Source organism: Dermacentor silvarum, chromosome 4, assembly GCF_013339745.2.
Source record: "Dermacentor silvarum isolate Dsil-2018 chromosome 4, BIME_Dsil_1.4, whole genome shotgun sequence".
Lineage (NCBI taxonomy): Eukaryota > Metazoa > Arthropoda > Arachnida > Ixodida > Ixodidae > Dermacentor > Dermacentor silvarum.
This window is the reverse complement of record NC_051157.2, coordinates 30,521,310-30,544,733: the sequence shown is the minus strand read 5'-3', so window position 1 is coordinate 30,544,733 and position 23,424 is coordinate 30,521,310. Positions and strand designations below refer to the sequence as shown.

The 23,424-nt window shown below is 46.8% G+C and overlaps 1 protein-coding gene across 2 annotated transcripts in view; it reads left to right on the top strand.

Moving 5' to 3' along the window:
• Positions 1–23,424, top strand: part of LOC119449701 (uncharacterized) — a 99,414-nt gene that overhangs the window by 24,661 nt on the left and 51,329 nt on the right. The window contains exon 1 of one of the 2 annotated variants that reach the window (XM_037712941.2): positions 13,547–13,961. The exons of the other annotated variant lie outside the window; for it this stretch is intronic. Within the exon in view, the coding sequence (XP_037568869.1) occupies positions 13,935–13,961 (27 nt within the window). The 5' untranslated portion in view covers positions 13,547–13,934. Of the gene's footprint in view, positions 1–13,546; positions 13,962–23,424 lie in introns of those variants that run through there. 2 annotated transcript variants of the gene reach the window in all.

Sequence of the window (23,424 nt, the reverse complement as noted above, 5' to 3'; positions counted from 1 at the left end):
TCGCGGCTTGCATTTTAAAATGCGTGGGTAAAAACTGCGTGCCCCAAATTGTATAGCGTTTTACGTGGAGTTCACACGTTTTGTCCTCGCTCTGGGAGTCGAAGTTCAAGAAACCGGAAATGTGTGGGAATTGGAGAGTGCCCTGAGCACATTTCTACCTTCATATGTAACCTTATGCTCTCGGCCACTCATATGGCGATAAATGAAAGTTTTTGGGACGAAGCTTGAGTCAATCAATTAACAAATCGATGTTGTCGACAAAAGTGTTACTCATGTATAACTAGCTTACCCTTAAAGTTCACATAAGAGTTTTGTAACTGCATTTTTGCCGTATAGTGCAGCACGAAACGCTGTCCGAGTTGGGCGCTGTCGGCGAGCGCGCCTCAACTTTTTCTAGAGACCACCGGAGGCGCCCCAGTTAGCCACTGCACTACTACACAGGAACAACGAGGTTATTTGCAACCACGTTGGCAGGTAAAATGCAGACAACACGATTACAAGCTTACGACGTGCCCGATAAACAAAAGTGAAAACGAACCTGAAACCTTCAGATTCTGGCCTCAAGCACGTCACCTCAAATATGAGCTTCTCAAGGTGCTCGGAACAGCTAATGTTGCAGCAGTGCGTGCCAGTTAAGAGAGGTACGGTGGCGTAGTCGAGAACGATGTCACTGACTGTTCACGACACGACGTAAACGCTTAACACAGGCGCGCATCGTGGTGTGCAGCGAAGAACCGAAGAGCAAACGGGGCCGATACATTGTCAAGGCGAGGAGAGTGACATGGGTAAAAACAAACATGCAAAATAGGTCAATATGCGCAAACCGAGCATGGCTATCCTTGGAGAAATAGATGGAGGTATCAAAACATGCGTGTTTCAAAGCGGGCTGCACTAGTGATGATGACGATCATCATTACTAAATTTTTTTCTCACTCCGGAGAGAAACCGAAAGGACGAAATAACAATTTTCAGTTGAATTTAGGCTGCCTTTTCTGGAGATTTTCGGCATGCATTGCCTGTACTTGCGACTCATCTATGCTTCCTCATTTGTAATTACAGAAGTTTAAAAGCAGCAGCGCCGTTAGTACGGTTTTTGGTGTATTGCATCAGGGGTAGAATATAGTGTTGTGCTAACGCGACAGCATTTACATCGCATCCGACGAACGGACTCGCCAGAATGCGATGCGGGCAATGTATCTGAGACAGGGGAGTACGTCTATACTTGTAGCTTGTCCCAGTATGATTGTCAACAGCAGGGATTGACATCTTCGTTAGCACCAATTAACAAGAGGCTGTTCAGTGAAAAATTGTTACTGGGCTAGTGACCGGACATATCAATGAAGGCTCACTCATCAAGGCTTTCTTAGAGTATTTAGTAAACACAGGCCTAGATTCTAGGCTGTGAACACGAACGTGTGTATAATCGCATCCTACCGCCCGTCCTCATCATTAATCCTCAGTCCACCATTTTTCGTCTGTTCCTTTTCCCCCTGATCAGAGAAGCACTCTAGAGGACTCTGCGCTTGCTCAATATATTCTCATCTCTTCCTCTCTCCCTCAATAATGCTTCGCTTCACATGCATTCCAGCACTGGTTTTGGATCTACATAGTTCTGCGTAACTACATGCGACCTGAAGAACAAATGTGCGTAAACTTTCAGTGCAGCTGTGCATCAGCGTCGAGGTATTGTACAAAATAAATTTGCGCTGTTTTCTTGGTAAGTATTCTTCAGTTATGCAAATGAACGTAAACCGGTTAGACCTGTATTTTTTAACACGATAACGTTAAGGGCCCCGTGTCGCAGAAAAGCCTGCGACGATGTCGGCGTGGGCTCGCCGGCGTCGGTGACGGAAATAATCCTGAACCACCCCGACCGGGCAGGCCCTCCGCGTGGTGCAAGGTGATAGTGAACAAAAATTGAATTTCTCAAAGTAAAATCTGTCGGAAAATTCGTAAAGTACAACTTAACCACAACCTACAGACGTGATAGCGTCGTATTGCAATTTGAATATACGAGAAAAAAGCCTGATAAGCAGCCAGGGATCTTTGAATGCTATCGCGTTCCACTCTTACAGGAGAAGCTTAAGCGTCCTCCAAATGTTTTTGCTCCGTAGTTGAACCGGAGCTGAACCGTTTTTAGTGCCACGAAACGACAACCGGAACGAAAACAGTTTCGGTCTGACACTATGGTTGGCAGTAACAGAAGCTGCCGACAGCACATATGCCGCTGCTGTTCTAAAGCGGCGAGAAAAAAAAAAAAAAAAAATCAGGTAAGCTGTCGCAGGGACGCAGCTGCAGTTGGGTACGGTGTATGGCCTGTAGGAGGTACAGGAATGATGTAAAGAAATGCACAAGTCACATTTATTAAAGTATTGGAAAGCTTATTTGCCTAGAGAGAGAGAGAGAGAGAGAGAGAGAGAGAGAGAGAATGATTTAATGAAAGGCAGGGAGGTTAACCAGGACTGAGCCCGGTTGGCTACCCTACACTGGGGGAAGGAAAAAGGGGAGAGAGAGATTAAGAGAAGAATAGAAAGTCCGCTGTGGATATCGCCGACGTAGCAATAGATCTTTGCTCTATCACTGACGATCAATCAGTCCGGATCATAGACGGTCACTGAGTCCTGTAGTTTTCAAAAATCGCAGATACTAGCCCGTAAGACCTCCACTAGGTGCAACATAAGTTATTTGCCTAACTTATGTTGCACCTAGTGGGGTCTTACGGGCTAATTTCGCAATCATGCTCACTCCCTATTCGTAGTGGGCCCGCTTGTTTTCCAGCGGGTGTTTGAGCACTAGGGTTAAAGAAATGATCCCCCTTTTGGCGGAGCCCGAGAATGCCCTGAGCGCTCGAGCCTGCTCCTGCGCTTGCATTCTCCCTAAAGACGGAAACGTTTCGCCGTGGTCAAAGCCGTCTTGCTGACCGATTCTCTTCACGCCATTTCTGAACCGTACCTGGCGTATGCACGCAAGGGGAGCATAGCCAAGCAAGCTTGAAATTTCTGCAACAATTTCTACATTTGTACGCCTTATTACTCCTGATGTGCACAAGTTTGAGTTATTATGGCTACTTTGGCATAGTGAGATCTCTCAAACGCGACCATTCCTGCTCGGATGGACAAGCGTACTGCTAAGCAACGCCTCTCTGAACGACACGTGTGAGGCTAAATTAACTCGCACTGCGTCATAGCTTGGCGCAACAACGGCACCATCTGTCCACGCGACACATGCATGATCGAGTAATGTTTTTTTTTTCCCTCAACACAATACCAAAGTAAGGCACGTGGGTAGTACGGTTGCAAAGATTTAAGTGATAATGCTATAACCTGTTTTCGTTACATGCGGTTTTAGCAAGCGGCCCCATCTAAATGAGATCAAAGACGTTTCACGTCAAAAGAAGGCAAACGAACAACACCCTACTGTTGTCCTGTCCCGTTGTCGAAGCGTTGGCTGTGGCGCTGACGGTAAGAAGTGCCCATGTCGGAACGTTGGCTTCAGGGTGGGCCTTGTTCGGCCGCTGTTTATCAAACTGCTAGGTAGATAGTCTTGCTGCGGAGAAGCTGCTGATGCAAGAATCACAGACCCTGTCAGCCTTGTTCCTCCATAAAGTCAGCTGCCTCTGCACGGCGTTACTCGAAAACTCGAATTATTGCAGGGAGGCTATTGGTAGTTATTCAAGTAATCCGTCTGCATATAGCATAAGAAAGCAACTGCATTTACTTGTCCACGACTCTGGATCAGAGGAATGACACGCCGAACACCTAAAGCCGAGTGCATGCCACTCTTGCCAATCTTGCATGAGTCCGGCGTGTTTTGCGCAATCCTGCCTGATTCCACGTGGTCCGATCAACGGTGCGTAGCCAGCCCAACGTTTAAAATCATCGATGGAGAGGGGCTGTGATGCGACGGACGCAGTCCCGTAATCGCGTGACAGCCGCATCTCCGACACTGTCCACCCAGCGACGTATGTATATGCGTGGGCGTCCCGGTTAGAGTTTGAGAGTTGACGTCTCTACGGGCGCACCGCGTGTGTTCGCGCTTATGCAAAATAGGGGAAGGGCGGAACTTTGACAGTGGATGTCTGGGGGACATCCACTGTCAAAGTTTCACATTCCAAACGCCGATGCCTACAGGTCGCTGACTTCTTCACGGTTCAGCAGTGCCGTGCTTTCGCTCGGACATCGGCTTATGCGTGTTGAATACGCAGGTTCCCGTCTGGTAACCGACGCCAAGCAACATTGTGATTGATAGGGAGAACACGTGGGAATGTCGAGGGCTCCTCTGCAGCAACGGAATAGTTGAGGTGTTCTTAACCTGCCCGTACGGGCTAAGATGGCGGTGGTAGAGTTGCAAGAGGCCGGGTTAGCCTGGCGCGCTCGGCCGGCAATTCTTGCGCCTGATCATCTCTTGCGTGGTTAACACGGGTGTTTTAACAAACGTTCGCCAACTCAGTGTCTCAGAAAAAAAGGCAATCAGAGTTAAGTGTTGTCTGTCAGAATCAGAATTCTCTGAGTTAAGTGATGCTCTATTCATCTGCAATTTTTATTTTTTGCCTGTGGTTTTCTTGCTTTTATTTTGTTTTAGTTTTTGCCACACTCCATAGTCACTGGAGTTCCACAATCCTTAGTCATCGGTGTCAACAACAACAACAACGTTGCAACTCCAGGTGTTAGATAGGAAATATTGTATACACAGGGACGACGACGACGACGACGACGACGACGACGACGACGACGACGACGACGACGACGACAACAACAACAACAACAACAACAACAACAACAACAACAACAACAACAACAACAACAACAACAACAACAACAACAACAACAACAACAACAACAACAACAACAACAACAACAACAACAACAACAAGCCCCTGTGACAATTAACGGTTGGGAGTAGAACGCACTAACCACAGTGCTATCGCGAAATTACGGCTCTTCATAATTTGTACAGTTTCTTTTGCCACACGCACCCTGAGTGCGCAGATGGTGGCGTCAGTGCATTTATTTCGGAGGCCACATCTGACTATATGTAGTGGACAAGTACCACGTAGTGTGCATCGTAAATAGGTTTTTGCGCCATACAGACTCTGGAATTGATGGCGTGTATGCGTGTACCTCGAAGGCGACAAGATGCGCATAATGGCGGTTGCGTTCAAAATTTTCATTACGTTGGTGACTCCATTCGGTGATGGCAACCTTCTGTGCCGAAAAATTCCTCAAATAATTCCTCAAACATCTCTAGCCTGCTGGTGAAATCTTTAGCTTTAAGTATTTATGGTTAGTTTTCATGCGATGACGGTTCGCTCTAACGTGTCACCATTTCTTATCAAATCCGTTTTGCCAGGTTCCAGCCAACGACGAAGGGCTAAAGTAATGGGAATCAAAATGGATTATTACAAAGCACGGTGCCAGGAGTATGAATCTGTCTTTGGGAAATATGCCAATGTAGCTCTCGGCACCTTTAACAAATATTTAGATATTGCCACAAAGATGTTACATCTGTAAGTTCATTCCAAAAGTCCTAGATATATGTATAAATCCCTAGACTTGGCATCATGACTCCAGTGCAGATGACTTGCTTTCCTTCTCTTAATATTTTCTTCTCCTCCAGTGTAGACAACCGGGTTCAGCCCTAGTTAACCTCCCTGCCTTCAATTTATCATTTTCTCTCTCTCTTCTACGTCCTTTTGCCTTGTCATATACGCCTCTTCTATACCGACAAGGGTATTTTGGAATTCCCCGCTAAACGGCGCTCCTATCTTTGCAACGCCTTACGCAAATTACCCAGATCGTTTACACAGAAAAAAGAAAAAAAAAATACGAAAGGCAACTCGCTGCAATAGCTATTTTAATGACCGCATCGAGTCCGTACAAACTTGTACAGCATACAAACCTTCCTTTCGGGTTGCGTTACGCTCAGGCAAGGACGAATGCTGAGTTATGACCACAAAAAAGGAACAATCTTCGTCCTTATAGGGCAAAAGGAGAGGTTGTATACTGTTCTCGAAACTCTTCGCAACCTTGGTGTGCTTACCGTAAACGCTTTCCCACGGAGCATGCAAAACCATTAGCCGACAGGTCTCCCGCCGGGCGAGTAATTACCGATGACACACGTAGATTATACGCTAGATATTGCGTGTGCATGGACCGGATGGTTATTGACTTCTGCCGTTCTGCCTTGCTGATAGGTGTTTATAATACGCGGTGGCTCATCCCACACCAAGTGCAATGAGAAAACGTTGCCTCTTCTCACCGAAGAGGGGCAAGCTGTTTGGGGAATGCTGATTACCGCGCCGAAACAAAGAGGATTGCCTTGCGGCTAATCGTCGCCGTCACGAGACGACGAAGGGCGGCGCACATCGTCTGCGGCGCCCATCGACTCGCGGGGAGTCTTGGTCCTTCCCAACAGGTTATTCCGGCACGTGCCAGCGTTATGTTACGCTCTCCTCGTGATTTCCAGCTCAATGACACTATTATACACGCGGCCGTGCGAAAGTACTCGAAACGTCACGGTGGCAAGGTCCTCGGGTTTCTTGAAACCTGCAAGGCGCGCCTGACAGGTTGCGGAGGTTTCGTTCTCCACCGACATTCTTTCCCTTCCTTCCGTGTGCTTTCCGTCCAATTCTCGCATCCTCCCACATATTTGTCAGCACTCATCTATGCGCATTTGGATTAAAGAATAATTCGATTAAGGGGTGTTAGGTGCCAAAACCACCATCTGATTATGAGGCAGACCGTAGTGGGGGACTCCGAATTAATTTGGACCACCTGGGGTTCTTTAATGTGCACCTAAATCTAAGTACACGGAGGGTTTATGCATTTCGCCTCCACTGAAATGCGGCCGCCGTGGCCGGCATTTGACCTCACGACCTCTTGCTTAGCAGCCCAACACCATAACTACTAAGCCCCCACGGCGGGTTATCTTTTGCATTAGGTCTACGTTCAATGAGAATGATGGCGTCATGACATATCGTTAGGACCCTGGCATACGCAGTATGTAAAAGTTGTGACCACATTGAAATCTGCAACATTCTCAACTTCTTAATCTGCTTCTGAATTAAATAAGAAGCGAGCACCCATACTGGAAAAATAACCTTAAGCTTGAGCGAAGTGTCATTTGTGAGCTATATATTTATTTGTTCGTCAGAACATATCACTTGTGTCGTCATATATGGGCCGGCGTAACATTCAACAGCACCCATTGCATTCTGGATAAGGCGGCCAAAAACTTTGCCAATGACGCCTATAGCTGTGACTGCGACAAGTCTGTGCTTCGCACCCTATTCGTGTCTTTCTGCAGTCTAGTTTAGAGATTAAGCAAGCCCTGTGTACTGCGCATGACAGAGTTGGCATGTGCTCGACACCATAACAGGAAGTGCAATAGCGGCGGTCCCGACGGACGCTTGTGTTGAAAGTTTTGGAGTCGTTGCTTAAAAAAAAAAAAGAAAGGCACAGCAACTTGAGCGATTCCTTTGACTCTGAACTCATTTAATCCCACAGTGCCGACCACTGTCTTGTTTTCGGTTGCCTGCTTCTTCCTCGGGTTCACCCACTGTACGGGGAACTGGACAAGAACACCGTGGTTGTATAGGGCAGTTTGTAGGGGGAAGGGTGCGGTCGGACAAAAACATATTCATTTAGAGTAAGAATTGGAAATGAATAAATATTTATGATAAAAATTAAAGTAAACTATAATTGTGTTTGGGTTTCTTTAACGTGCACCTAAATCAAAATACACGAATATATATTGCATTACGCCGCTATCGAAATGCGGGCGCCGCGGCCGGAATCAAACCCGCGATATGCCGGGACGCCATTGCTCGTTTCGCTCCACTAAACCGCGCGACTTGCGTTTTTTAAGGGTATGAAGCCACTGACAACTGCGTAAGCAGTTGATCGACACTGTCCGGAAACGCGTGAGAAACATGCTGTCGGCGGCGCTGTCATGCCGCACTAATAACAGCAGTTTCGAAATGCTGTTGGCATCCGTCAACATGTGTAGACGGCTGTTTTGCAAATGGTTGTGCCAACGCTCGTCACGCTGAAAAAAAATTAAAATTAAAATAAAATGAGTTTTGAGTTTAAGTGTGAGACCATGCTGTGAAGATGTTTCACTATTTAGGCCCCCTTTAGCTACGTAATCTGGCACGTAAAACAAACAAACGAACAGACAAACAAACAAACAAACAAACAAACAAACAAACAAACAAACAAACAAACAAACAAACAAACAAACAAACAAACAAACAAACAAACAGACAAACAAACAAACAAACAAACAAACAAGCCAACAAACAGACAGACAGACAGACAGACGGACGGACGGATTAAATAAATAAATAAATAAATAAATAAATAAATAAATAAATAAATAAATAAATAAATAAATAAATAATAAATAAATAAATAAATAATAAATAAATAATAAATAAATCTGTTGAGAACCCCGTGAAGCAAACTGCCTCGGGAATGTGACAGAAGAAGAAGCATAGAAGTGGGGAGAAGTAGAATAAGAGGGGTCGGCGGCGAATCACATTAAATGGCGTAATTCTTGGCCGATCCCCCACGGTGGGTATGCGCCATTTGTGTAGAGGAAAAACAAACAAAAACAATAAATGGCGGTTGACAACTGTTCCCTCACATATAGTGGTTACGCGCCATAATATAGGAAGCTAGCAAGCAAGCGACACCCGTCTTACCGAAGTTATGTCTTGTAGTTAGTATTCTACCCGGATCGCTATATATTTTGGCGCAGCCGACGACGAAAATGTGGGTTACGTTTTGTATCGGCCAGATGTCATCGCAGCATGTCGTGTTTAAGCGTTACAAAGTGTAAGGTGAGCCATCAACTGACCTTCAACGTCATGTAAGTTCAGCAGGCCTCATCGACACGGTTATGAAAGAATCCTCCATAGGCCGCGAGCAACTTATTCAAATGGAATCGGTGAAGGTTAATCTGTAACTACAGGCACTGGGAGAACTGATCCTGGAGCCGATTCGATGTGGACCCTGCAGGCAAGACTCCACTGCGGAAAAGGTGAGTATCGTTAGGAAAGTTATTGGAGAGCAGCAACACTGTCAAATAATGAGAACTCTACTTGAGTCACGCGGCCTAGACAAACCAACGCAGAAGTTTGTGGAGCCAGTCATTTTTGCAGGAAACCACTAAAGCCCTCAACAATGTATACTTTTACAGCGAAGCTGTTTGTGCGGACCCTGTGCCGTCATTGTCGGTTTCGCTAAAAACCACGTGACCTAGCGGGAGAGGAGAGGAAAAACAAGAGCTCAACGGGGAGGGGTAGGGAGCCTACATGCAAGAACAATGCTTGCATGTAGGCTTCCTAGGGAGGGGGGTTGGCGTAAGTCGCGCCGTCCAATACTCGCGTTGGAGGGGGAGAGTGTGAGGCGCACCAACCAATGGTGGTGTACGAAAAAAGTAGGTCAACGGAGGAGTGGGGTGTGAGAGAAGTTAGCGTTAGTTGTATATACGGAGCTTTGGTCAAGGGCTCTTGTCAGGGAACGTCGTAGAAAAAGCGCGAGGAACGCGCTAGGAACGCCTTAACGCACTTTCACGTTAAGCCTCTTACCTGACGAGATGGGACGTGCCGAACAGATCATTCCGTTGTGCCTATATGACAACGATCCTGAAAGGCAAAAACTGCGTGACAGCCTCTGAACGAAACGCTTTCTACTGCGAGCATTCAATGGTTGGCGCTTTCCGGAAGTGCTCACCATAGCTCGGAAAGAAGTTTGGCGCTTATTCGTCACTTTTCTACGTGGGACCTGTCTTCCGGGCTCTGGGGGACAAGGATCGGAAGAGAGAAAGGTTTAATCATACGAAATATAGACAGGTCGCCCTGATGTACACTTTTCTAGACAGCTACTCTGCGCTGGGGGAAGGGGAAGATGGGAAAGAAAGGGTAAAGAAATAAGAACTGACACGCGTTGGTGTTTAAGGGACGCTCAGTCGAATCGAGTACTGACATAAGACAGTATGACTAGCAGAGAGAGGCTCTTTAATGAAAACTAGGGATGTTTACCTGGCGTCACACGTAGCACAATTAAGAAACTTAGATGGGCTAGTTGGTTGCTGGTTTAATGGAACATCTTATAACGGCGCGTGTGAGGACCGGACACAGAAAGAATGCACCGAGGACAATCGCCGAACTTCAACTTCTTTCTGCGCCCAGTCCTCACACGCGTCGTTATAACTTGTTCCTTCAACACACCTAGCACGTTACATAAGATGGAAACGATGAGAACTGAAATGACACACACGATGCACCTCACAATCACAAAACACATTGCAACGCGCAACAAACAAAATTAAAGTATCTCGTTGAGACCAAAGTTACAAGCGCCTTCGTATAACGCGGAACACACAGTGGGCAGTATACACAGCGAATTATTTTGCGTCCTTATGGGTGCTGGTTGACCCCACGGATAACACCCTTACCTTTGAAGCTCTAAAACTTCTTTTTTACTATTTACGACAGTGAGCTTAAGCTACACCTGCGATAAAAGAAGCTGTAGCTGAAAACTGGGTACTAATCTGACCACCAGGGCGCAAGCATGTATGACTAACTGCGATGTGCCACGAGAAATGGTGACACGCCACAGTTTGTCGTAAATATTCGAGCCTCTTGCTTTTTACTAGAGGTTGCGCAACAAGTAGGTGTTCCACTGTTCGCATTTCAATCATTGAGCATAGTACACAAATACGAAGTCAAAATAAAGTGATAGATAATGCTCCAAGGTGTTCACAGTGTTGGCTTTTCCACGAACAGCGATTTTGTTAGTGAGAAGCTGCCGTAAACGTAAAAATACGGCATCAGCACCTACGAGTAACGTGTCGCGGTGTATCCAGTGAATTGTGGGTGTATTCTGCTAATAAAAAAATCTGTTAGCTCTACGTTGTATTTCAAGAGAGAAGATAATCCATTATCGATAGTTTCATTGGATTTACTCACAAAAGAACGAATTTACGCCACTTTTTCACATCGCTCGGTCGGCGCTGTGATGATGATAATCGTGACATGAGCATCCACGTTTAATCGGAGCAAGCGGCTCATCCCATCAAGCTCGTTCTTTTACCTTTTTGGTGCATTGAAGTATTCGTTTTCGTATACTTAGTTACCCACTGTAGTCAAAATAGAAAGTTTGATTTTCTCTTCCTGTACGTCACAAATTTTCCAGTCTTCTTTTACTATAGTCTCCATTGCAGGGGCCAAATTCACAAAGCTTTATGTTCGTAAGTACTGTTAGTCATTGGTCTGCAGCCTTTGCAAATATGTATGTGACGATTGGCTCAAATATTTCGTTACGAACATTTACAGCGTAAGAGCGTTTTGTAAACACGGACTCAGATTCGTTTAATTATTCAACGCCTTCGGGAAGGCTTACTACTACATTTATCGCTAAATATATACACTGTGGCGTTTTCCCCAAAACATGTTGAATAATTTTTGTAGAATTAGCTCACGCTTTGCACGAATCGTATTCATCTAAAAAATATTCTCCCAAAGCTCCTCGTTTTCAGACATACTGATGTGGCTTCGAACGGCTTGGTGCTGTCATTGGAATTATTGTCATCAAGGGTTTCCCTTAAAATTTCATTCTTTGCTGTTCTATAAAGTACTAGTTTAATGGCTGGCTTCCCCTCCATTGATCAAATTCAATATGATGATTCTGCATCTCTGACTTCACGTTCAACACACTGCTGTCCACGACGTCAGCATAATAGCAGAGGACCGTGGTAATGACTACTGGTTAGTTTTCAGGACCTGTATTCACAAAAATGTTCTTGTGCTAGGACTGTTCGTAAGCGCAGGTGCCAGCCAATGGTGATGTTGGACACATTATTAGCGGCCTTTGGCAAATAGCACTTAAGAACAAAACGCTTTGCGAATTCGGCCTACCAAATTCACGAATCTTTTCCTTCGTAAATGTCATTTGCCATTGAATGGTCGCCTTCGATAACATTGTGTATACAGAATCAGGATTGGCTGAAATCTGCTCTTACGAGGGATCGTAGCGCAAGAACTCTTTGTGAATATACGGGCTCTGGGCCTGTATTCACGAAAATATCTTAAGCTAGAGTTATTCGTATAAGAACATTTCAGCCAATCCTGGCGCTACACATATATTTATTGAAGGCGGCCGGCGAATGGCGAAGAAAACTTAGACGAAAAGCTTTGTGGATTCGCCCCTGATTCTTTTTCTCAATTGTCAATCAACGCATTTTCTATACAGGTGCCTAAGTAATCCAGTGGCCCATCTATTTTCGTTTATATACGTGAGTCGTTTTTCGAAGCAGATATTACTATTTGCTTACCGAGTCTTGAACGATGCCAAGCTCATGTCTCCTTATATATTCTCACATGTGGTTCTTCCATGCGCCCCCATGCTGTTATTCCAGTAGCCTTCTGATTAATCTCCAGTTCAGACTCTACTTCAGATTTTAAGCGCAGCATTGACATGGCGGATGTAAGCCCTGGAACCATTAACCCTTTCTATGCACCTCATACTACTTCATATTTCTTCTACTGCCATAGCACTCTCTGTTTCAATATGATCACGTTTTTCCGACCTTTCACTTCGATTACCTCCATGTTTTTCCATGTACCTGTTTACCCCTTTCATCCGAACTCCTAGATATTTGTACGCGTCTGCCCTTGATACATAATTTCCATGAATTGTGACCGGCTTATATTCATGGCTTCATCAGCGCGACTTACGACAAGGACCACGAAAAGGAGCGGACACTCCACACGGCGCTCATTCGTACCATTCAACAATCCTGCCATGAAGAGCCACAAAGCCCGATTTACGTGCACTTGTGGAAGAGTAGCATCCACTCTGTGCGGACCTTTGACTCAAAGCAGGCATCAATGCCGGGCAGAGCATGACCACCGACATGGACGGCGCAGCGCAGGTGACCCCGTCCGAAGCGGGACATTCGAATTGCGGAAGAATTGTACAGCCCCTTCATTCGCAATTTTTCTGCAATTAAGTCGTATCCTGGCGCAGAACAACATATAGGGAGTGAGAGAGAGCGATGGGGGGTAGTGGGAGGATAAATGAAAGGCACGGGGGTTAACCAGGACTGAGCCCGGCTGGCTACCCTGCACTGTGGGAAGGGGGTGAAAGAATGAAGAGAAGATAGTTGCGAAGTCCCTAGAAGGGTAATCTAACAACTAGGCTGGTTCAACGTTCGCTTTTATGTCCCTCTGACAAACTCCATAGCTCAGACGGACGGACGCGGGCGTATTAGTATTCGTTGAGGACGGATCCTTTAGCTCTGAAACTGACGTGCCGGAACAGCTGGGCGAAACATCGCCGTCGGGTCGTTCGTTCGGTCGCGTTTGACGCCCGGCGTTTTGCAACGCGACCCGGTGACGGCGTCTCCCGCGCGCGCTTGTTGTCGTCGTCGTTTCGAGGGGGACGGAAGAGAGAGAGAGAGGAGTGGACATGCTTGCCAGCATCATCGTGGAGGGCGGGCGAATCGGCCGACCCGACCTTCGCGCCGGGCGGCTCGTGTCATGAACGACTTCGCGCGGCGCGCTCTTACGTCGCTGCCGCCGCCGCCGACTCCTTTCTTCTCGCTACACGCACCACGCCGGCACATCGTCCTTTCTCGGCAACACCCCTCTCCCCCCCCCCCCCCCCCCCCCCTCCACCAGCGCGGCGCTGCTGCCTTCCGAGAGAGCTGTCGCCGCCGTCCGTCCCTGGTGCGCGGTGGAAAAAAAGCGCGCCGGTCCAGTCGCCGCTCGGACATCGCTCAGCGGCAGCGCCCCACCGACCAGCGTCACCCTCCAGCGAGTGAGCGAGAGCCGTGCTCTATCCACTACTACCGCGCGCTCTTCGGCCCGGCAAAACCCGTGCACACACACACAGCGCCAGCCAGAGGCAGGTAACCTCAGAAGAGAAATGCTCCCCACGGCGATGTTTCTCCACGTGAGTGCCGCCGGCTGGACCGGCCCATTTGCCTCGTTTCGGACGCTTTAACTTTGTTCTTTTCTTCCTCTTCTTCTTTTATATTTATCCCGTTTTCTTTCTTTCCTTTTTCCTGCTTTCCTTATCTACCACTGCTGGTTCTTCCTTTATGGTTCTTTTTAACGCGTTCGCTGCTGCCCTCACGTGTCGACGCGTGCACACCAGTGGAGACACTGTCGCGACGAGCACCGCTGCGGAAGAGACGATTGGGATGCAACCGGGGGTGTTCGTAACGAGAACAATGCCGGAAAGGTCTGCTTTCTGTGGGATAATTTTCTTTTCGTACATGCGCGCACTTGCCCCTCGCTTCCCCTGAGCAGCGACAAGGTCGCTCTACTGTAGTGAGTTATTTCGCTCGATTCCATTGTTTTCTCATCATGTACCGTTCATGACAGCGACGGATTCCGGTGATACCGTAAGCTGAGCCCCACTCGGATCACTGACGAAGCGCGAGAAGGAATTACATTGGAATAGAATAGTTATGTATTCCTTTCTTTCGATTCTATTCCTTCCTTATCATCCATCTTTCACGATTGGTCGATCCTGGCGGTGATAACGTAGGTAGGCAGGGCGCCTCTTCAACCACTGACGAAGCGCGGAACGGAAAATTATTGGTATAACGCAGCATTCACAGTGTGTCACGTAAGGGCTGCGCGCGATTGGCCGTCGCCGTCTCGTTATCACGCTAATTGCTGTCTTCGGTGTCGTGCTCCTAAACGCTGCCCCCGGAGGAAGCAATCTTACGTAAGATAAGTTTTGTGAATGCGCGCACAGATCTTCTAAAGACAGTGCCTGCACGAGGCTCTCCTGCAGTGCTCCACGCTCGCGACTGGTTCGTTGAACTGAAGCGAGTGTGTTGTCAACAGCTTTGTTTCTACCGGCAGGGTGGCCTTTGCTTCTTGGCAGTGGGTGGTTCTGTGTGGGCAAATGCAACTGCTTATATTGTACACGTCCTCCTTGGTGTAATCAACAATTGGAATTGCACTGTGGACAAGATGTAGGAATAGTAACTGTTTATGACGCTGTATTCATGACAAAAAAATATAAAGACGAACAGAAAACATGAAGTAGTAAGATCCCGTATTTGCAGAAAGCTCTTACGCTATAGAATAGTTCGTAAGAGCGAACTTCAGCCAATCCTAATACTGTACATATTAGTGAAGGCGCCCGTCCAATGGCAGACAGCACTTGCAAACGAAAAGCTTTGTGAATTCAGCCGGAGCTTTCTTTCTAACGTCGTGTTATTATAATATATTTTGTCATGGTTCCATAATATCGTGCCTAATTTAGGATGTGCAAGTGAGAGCGAACTTCTGGTCAACGTCGATGTGATATCCACGCTAAAATTTCACTTCTTTATACTTCTCGACTGCCACCACCCCCCACTCCTCACCCCCTTAAGATTCACGTATAGTTATGTAAAGGTTGCAAGTAAGACACTTTCGGCTACTCTCGTGAAGATCACCACCGCACGAGTTCGACAGAAGAGGCACACTACGCGATAACATTTTTTTTTTTTGCGTAAGACATTCCCAGCTTGTCTGCCCTCACTACCTGCAACTATAGTAACGGCAATCCCTGCTCCTACCATTTTGATACGTGCTCAAAACAACGGGTACCAAGTTAACAACCTATGGTTTTACAAAGTGCTAAGCGCGCAGCTTGAAGCGTGGGGATCTGGCTAAAACTTAAGCTCGAGATTTTGGCTATGGCACGACTCGTCTTCCTCTAACTTTGATTCGCTTGCTCGATTCTTTGTATGCAAAACGAGTATACCCTAACAGAAACATAGTCCAGTGTTTGATGGAAGCTAATCTGGCCGAGGAAGACACAAACTTGAAATAAAACATGCCCTCGTCCAAATACAAATACTAAAAATACAAAATCTGGCCATATGGGTTTCTTGTTCGCAATATCGATGAAAAGCTACGGTTATGTCTTATTAATCGAAACAGTGGGCCTAACACACCGCACCCTTATATAGGAACGGTTGAAATTTAGAGAGACAATAACCGGAACACATGGCTCATGTAGACTCTTGACCGCCTTTAATCAGAAAAAAATCTGGTCGCGTTTGACGAAGAAGCTGCTCGCGGAATCTTCTATCAGAAGCGAATCTGGATCATTAGAGGATAGGCGCGCCGTCAACGTGGGCTTATTTCGAAATTAAGTTTTGCCAGTTTAAGCATCTCGAACGTGCTTGTGCTGCCTTATCAGTTCCAACAAATAGTCGGATTTCTATTACGCGACATGGATGAAATAGGCTTGCATAATATCCAACATTATACAAACAGTTAGGAAGAAAGTGCCACGTGAGGTGGACTTCGCGGGTACTGAGTTATCAACTGGATTGCCGACTTGAGATTCAGTCAACGTGAACTGATGGTCAGCGCTTACGTTATCCGCCTCCCTTTGCCTTGTTTTCTACACTGTCTATATCATGTTAAAACCATTTAGCGCAACCTAATACAATTGTACAGTCTTTATAGTATCTCCCGCAAATACTTTTATATGACGAGGAATTTTCTTGTGGCACGTTGTGCCACTGATTGGGACCAGGAAACGTGTATAACGGTCACTTTCTTTCTGTTTAGATCTATAAATCTATAACGCGACTTTCTTGTGACACATTTGTTAGGTCTACTGACTAGCAAGTAGTTGTGTAACTCTTTCTTGCACGAGAAAAAAAAATAACGCAAAAGCTTCCCTGAATTTTGCCGCGAACGTCGTGCAGTCAGGTAGTGCATTATTCAACGAGGGAGGGATAATCGTGTCGTGTCGTGGGAGGGATAATCGTGATAATCGTCTAATATCCCATTTCTGAAGTTGCGTTTCAAACCTGCAGCTCTCAGTGACCCCTCGGTGGTCGAGGCGTGACATATCAGCAGTAGCCGTAGCACAAGCGTAAGCCAGTCCTGTATTATCTTGCATAAATAAGAATTGTGATCCCTAAACCATTGTCTTTCGAAAGCGGCCAGGCGTGTCGACGACTGACGGGCTGGCGCTTCCTTCCCATGCGCATGAGCATGTAGTTATTGAGCCATCCTTTTCTTTTTTTGCTGTCATTGTGCTACACTTCAGTAGAAATTTGCATTTTTTTGTTTTTGTTTTCTCAATCTCCATGTACACATGTCCGTGCTTTGTTCGCTTGCCTTTCCGTACCGTGCAACTTCTCAAGATATCATTAACCTCTTGCACTCTGTAATTTCGTTCCCTTGCTGAATACCAGCGTTATTTTCAGCCGAAGATATCCTTAGATATCCGCGAGGGTCGTTCACGGCTTTCGTGTACAGAATGCGGTAGGGAGCGACGTCCATGTTTCACATTGTATAATGTCTGTAGCAATAGAAGTGCTGTTCACGTCGTATCCTCAGCTTAAATGAGGCCGGTGATTACGCCGGGGGTCGATTAAGCGATCGGTCGCTGTAACGCAGGACAAATGTACCACATGCGATCCGAATCGCTCGATAGCGACCTTCAGCTCAAGAAGATCGCCGTCATCAGGGCGAGGCGCGATCGTATAACATCGCATCTCGCCCTGACCCCTTCTTCGTTGCTCGTACCGCGTTTTTAAGATGTCGCGTCCTACACTCCAATTCACATAATAAATAAGCGTGCAGGGTAGCAGAAGCTGCAGTTGGATGAAGTAACCTGCGACGGAATTACGTAGCTTCTCGCATATCGGAGCGGTCCATCGCCAACGCTAGTCGCAAGAATTCGTTTGGCCAGTTTACAGAAAGTCTATGTATTTGTTAAGTATTTGTTAGGTTCACGTACTCTTTATGGTCAATGTCTGTTGGCGGCTATAGGCTATCAGTAGAGAGGTTGTGCACTACCTAGGGCCGTAGTATACAAGGCCACGCCCTGAGGCAGTCTATAGACAGATTTCACATGACGTCACGGACGCCATATTCAGACCCCATTCATAACTCCCACTTCACTGCTGGCGATATGCTGAAAACAACTGCGTCAGATTAAGGTGAATCCTCTCGACATCTTGTACTTTAACATGGCGGTCGTGATCACATCGGTGCAAATAATCACTTGTGAGTATGCTAACTTGTAGCATTACTCAATTTGCCTAATTTTTCCTATATGACGACTGTAGGTTACGTTAAGGCTAAAGAATATGAACATGGGAAGGCAGAATAAATTGTCCGTGATCACTATATTCGCCGTCTAAATCTATTTCTCAGTGGACTGACAGTGGTTTACACGTCACGTCACAGGACCGTACACTGTCCATTCAGTCAAGTTGACTAGCATATTCGCGGACGTCAAAGGCTGTAGAAACCCACAAGCCACTTGAAGAGACATGTAGCGTTGTGAAGTGCAGTAGTAACTGCCACATCTGATATTCACCTTCCAAATAACGGACATGTAGAATGCGAGAAGAAAGTTGTGCGGGAAGTTTTAAAAGGAGATCGGCGTACTCGCCAGCTTCGGCCTCCGAGACACAGTGTACACATTTCCCAGTCTGTAAAGGCTGCGTATAGAGACTGGCGATGTGGAGCACTTCACACTTATACGACGGTGCGAAGCTTACCATACTTGGTACACTGCGAAGAGGATGATTTTCACATGATTGTGTTTAGCATTTACTACTTCCAGAGGCCACAAGATGTTTCGACCGGATGTGTATCGTGCTTTCGGCTTAATTAATTGTATTTCATAGTTACAGTGGGTGTTGATAAGTGTAGTGGTACGAATTTATATCACGGACAGGGGTGCAACAGGCGGTGCACCGGTCAGTCATTGTTGCCAACCTATATCCGTATTTAGCAACATTAAGGGCCCCACAACTAAGGGCCCCCCCACTAAGGTTTTACGAGATCGCTAGTGCCATGCCGTTTATATAAAGGTTCGGTCTGCAACAGCAAGAGATCGTAGCGACGTATGTCCGTGGAGCTGCGGTGCTTGTACAGGTCAGCTAGGAGCTTTTGCTACAGTCGCGATGGTCACTGATGGCGGGACGAAGTTGTCCCTTTCACGTGAAACACGGGCCCTTGCGTGACAAACGCGCGCACCGGGAAATGAAAATGGATGTTTATTGCATTGCCCTGTCTTGGCGAAGTGATGGGCGATTGAGTTAGAGCGCGCTGAATCCGCATGCGCCTGTATTGTTGCATCAAAACGCACTATTTGTTATCACCGGGCAGCTTATACGTGCAGTAGGTCTAGTGGCAAATCGTCAATCCTCCCCTTTGACCACATGGAGTCAGAAGTAACATACACAAAACCCCAAGGTCTCTGTTAGTATACGATGTGCTCGGCAAAACGTCATGTTCCGATCAATAGACACGCCCGTCTCGGGCCATGTCATTTCGTGCTACTGTTATCGTATAGTCCTCGATTCAGCAGCAATCATCGCAGTCTGTACATCAAGGCTCAGGTCGGTAGCAGGGCAATACCTCTCATTATGCACCAGTATATTGCTAGTCCGCGCATTAGCCGCGATGAGTTGTAGAAACCAACCGCGCTCTCACAGAGGCGGTCCCGTCGTCGGAACAACGGCGCCACATGGTCAATCTCCGTCGCGCCGCGTCCGTTGGCGTCAACTGATCACTGCCTCTCGACCTCTTTCGCCAGCGCTGCTTTTTTACGCGGGAGGAATTTTCTGCTCGAACGGTGTCTTGTGCAATGTTTTACCGCTGGCGTTTGTATGCACAAGGGTAAAAAACGTCGTGCTCCGGCGTAAATCAATTGCTTTTGTACTCATTCTCATTTTGTTTTCTTTTCTCCTTATGCGGGTACGTGCTCGGAGATACTTCGAGTCTGGACATATCATTCATCCGTGCCTTTATAGCCGCTCCGTGGTCGCGCTAGAGCGCGACCTGCAGGGGCGACTGTTCGTGCGTGGTCGAGCAATAATTTCTCGCTGGCGTCAGTTTGCCGCGCACGGATGACTGCGTTAGCGGCGATGCGATATCCGTGGATGGTAGTGGTTTGCCAAACGAGGAAGTTGATTTGTTTTCTTTTTTATTTTGTTGTGCAAAAGAATACCTCATTTCTTCGTTTTCGGGCAAAAAGCAACGACGGCGTATGAGAATGTCCTTTTTAAAGCGAAGCTTTCTTTACCTATTTTCATCCCATTTTGCTGGCGCTGACTGCCGGCAACTGTTGCCTTTGCCGATTATACAACTTGGGGCACTGCGCATGGGCGCGAATAGACAACCAGGGTCACGTCTGCAACTGGGTGGGTGTGTGAACATTGTTCTTCGATACATCTGACACACATCGAAAGAAACCGATTCGATATCGGTGAGTTAATCCGATACAGATTGCGAGAGAAACCGATGTGATCGTTCGATTGCGACCTTTGCTTTTCTAAAAGCGCGGTCATGTGCGTAATTCACAACGAATACGACTTAGCAACCAGCTGGCTTTCGCGGCAAGGCGAAGCAAGAGGTTTCAAAAGTGCTATGGAAAATACGGCCGGATGCATGGGCTGGCGATCGGTAACCCGGCCGCCACTCACTACAGCGTTTCAACACCACATCACTACTGAAATGTCCAGCCACATCGCAAGTCATTATGCACAACAGAATTCCTATACCTTCTTGTTTGCACGCCGACGTTTGTACGCCGACGAAACTAATGTAGGGCGAAGTCAGTAAAATACGCGACAGGAAGATGACCTGAAGCGGCAACCGCATATTCTGATATAGCAAAGCTTTTTATTATCATTTCGTGTGGAAAACCTGTTGAACGAGAGCGCTGACTGTGACTCAATCTCGTTCGGCTTCTTCTGAGCCCTAGGGGCTCAAAGTATATAACCAGCACGCGCATCTTTTTGAATGCGCGTCGGCGCCTTTTCTTTCTTTTCTTTTTCCACGAAAAAAGAAGAAGCAATAGGCCAGAAATGGCATAGGAAGGTGCTTCTGTGTAGCAGCTAGTTGCCTAACTCTGCAAGGGCAGCAACGTTCCGAAGGAAGCGGTGACGAGAGCTCATCTAATATTTTGAGCACGACCGGCCAATGGTGACCGCGAGTCCGCTAAGCGTAGCTGCCCAGGACCGTTTATCAAACGTCACGCTTGTGCCTCGAGCGAAATAAAGCCAAGATGGACGGAAAAGAGCGCTGTACGCTGTCTCACTACAAACGGTCAGAGCTCCGTTGAGACAGTGCACACGAGGAGGTGGTTTTCATGTGGTCAGCGTTGCGTGCACTGCATATTACTTAATTTCTTGCTAGAACGTTAACTTATCGATGAAGACTCGTAACAAAGACCTCCGCGTCAGAATACACTCGTTACGGTTGCGTCCGCTTCGTGCCCTCGCGAGCAGACGTTGTTGGCCGTAGGTTACGACCATCGTGGACAAATGAAGCGAGCTTGAACGCAAACATCTATTATAAAGAGAGGAAACGGTGGTCGAGGAAGAGTTTATAATAGCACGGTTGATTTTGACTTGTCCAATGGGATGATCACGCTTCGGAAGTCGAAACGAACCATGTTCACATGTCTAGATCTGCGTCTGCGCTGGTTGTACGGTCACGCCCAAGATTAAACAGACGCTTCCTCCTTGACTCAATCTATGCAAAAGCGCTTGAACGGGAACACTAATAACAGATAGTCATATTAAGGTTATTATATTTTGCTCTTCGAATTTGAGTTACATTGCTCGCATTTCATTTGACCTCGATCGTACACCGGGAAGCAAGTTGTGACATCGCCGAAGCTGGCTTGAGCTCCCGCTTTCACAGTGCTTCCGGCACGTGAATAGGTAATGCTGTTTAACGTGCCTGACCCGCTCTAATTGGTCTATCATAGACACCGCAGTGCAGAGCTGCAGATCAATTTTGGCCACTTGAGTCGTCATCTTCTGTCAAAAGTATCGAAGTCCCTCCGCGAGTGCATGAGACGCGTATCCGGGAACGTGAATGTCAGGAACGTGAACAACACTGTATCGTGTTGGCCTACCTCGCGGTCAGCTTTATTGGCAAATATGGTTGCTGCATATATATGTGCACCTAAGAGGGCTTGTGTGGGCTCCACCTCACCTATATGATGTATGACTGTCCCAGGTACTGGACTATGCTGCCGATGCTAATGCCCTTATAGTGACATTTTGTTTGCTTGATGTCTTGGAATTGTGTGTCTACTGCGTGTTGAGATTTCATTTTTCATTATCGTTAATCTTGCCTGTGTAGTGTATTTGGAATTCAGAGATAGCCGGCACTTGAGATCAGAGTCGGAGCAATCGTTGAAGTTTCCGTTTTTTTTTTTTTTTTTTTTTTTTGTATGGTTGTATCCTGCCCCCATGAAAATGAGTTCTCTCCAGTAGGTCGGGACTCGAACCCTCGACCTCAGTAGCTGAAAGCCACAGCGGTTGAACGAGCACAGCGGGTCGTCTTTGTACGGTTCCATCCAGTCGCCTTGCATAGGGTGCCGCGGAGCGGGCCGGGCGGTTACGGTCATGGCAAAGCACGCTGTGGGAATGTAGGAAGCCAAGAGTTTGATTAACGACGTGCAGACGGCGCTCACTCGGCCGCTTCCAGATTTCCGCGCTCTTCCTGTCCGCGTATTTTTGGCCAAGAGATAGAGCAGCACTCATTGGCGCACAGCGGCGTGTTGCGATGTGGCTAGACGAGATTGCGCGACCGAGCGTGCGGAGCGTGGATGCTTTGCCGAAGATGGTGTTCCGTGTTCGTTTCTGGGGTGCACGTGCGTGCGATTTTGCCTTTTTTTGATTGTTTCATTTGCCTAGTTAGGCCAAAATTAATATCCTTTCAGATCGTGCGCAAAACGAAATAAGCGCTTTGAGATTAGCCACGTGATAACAAAGATATAAGTGCAGTTGGCGCGATTATGATGATGTGCATATTAAAAGGAAAAAAAAAATATATAGAGCGATAGCTGCAATCGTGAGGTCGAGGTCCAATTTTCCCCCGGCTTTATTCAATATGTTATACAGGGTACGTGCTGCATAGGCTGTGTCTACACCTTGGTTGTTATACAATGCGCATCGTCTAGTCGTAAAATGTGGCACTTTCAGCCGAGTTCACATTGCTCGGTATAGTCTAATGTGGCCGCAGATATTACTGCTGCTCTGCTCATTTTAAGAGCGAGTAATAAAGGCAATATTGACATAACTAGCCCAAAGGAGTAGTATAGTAGAAAATGTCTTTATTGAGAGGATGACCTCAGTGTCTCAGCACTTGCTTCTGAGTTACGATTTTCATCCCAAACCACAATGCCGGCAACTAAAGCCGACTTCCGTTTTCCTGTCATGATCGTGACCTTCACTTGAGAAAATGAGCCGGTGTGCTAAAGCATCAGAGGTCATTGATGAAAGTATATAACAAAATTGTTGTTCTTTGAAAACGTGAGAGCAACTTGAATATTATGGAGATAACTTGTTTCATAGTATGGCACGCTTTATGCGCGCAACATTTATTACGTGGCTATGGCCATGAAAACACAG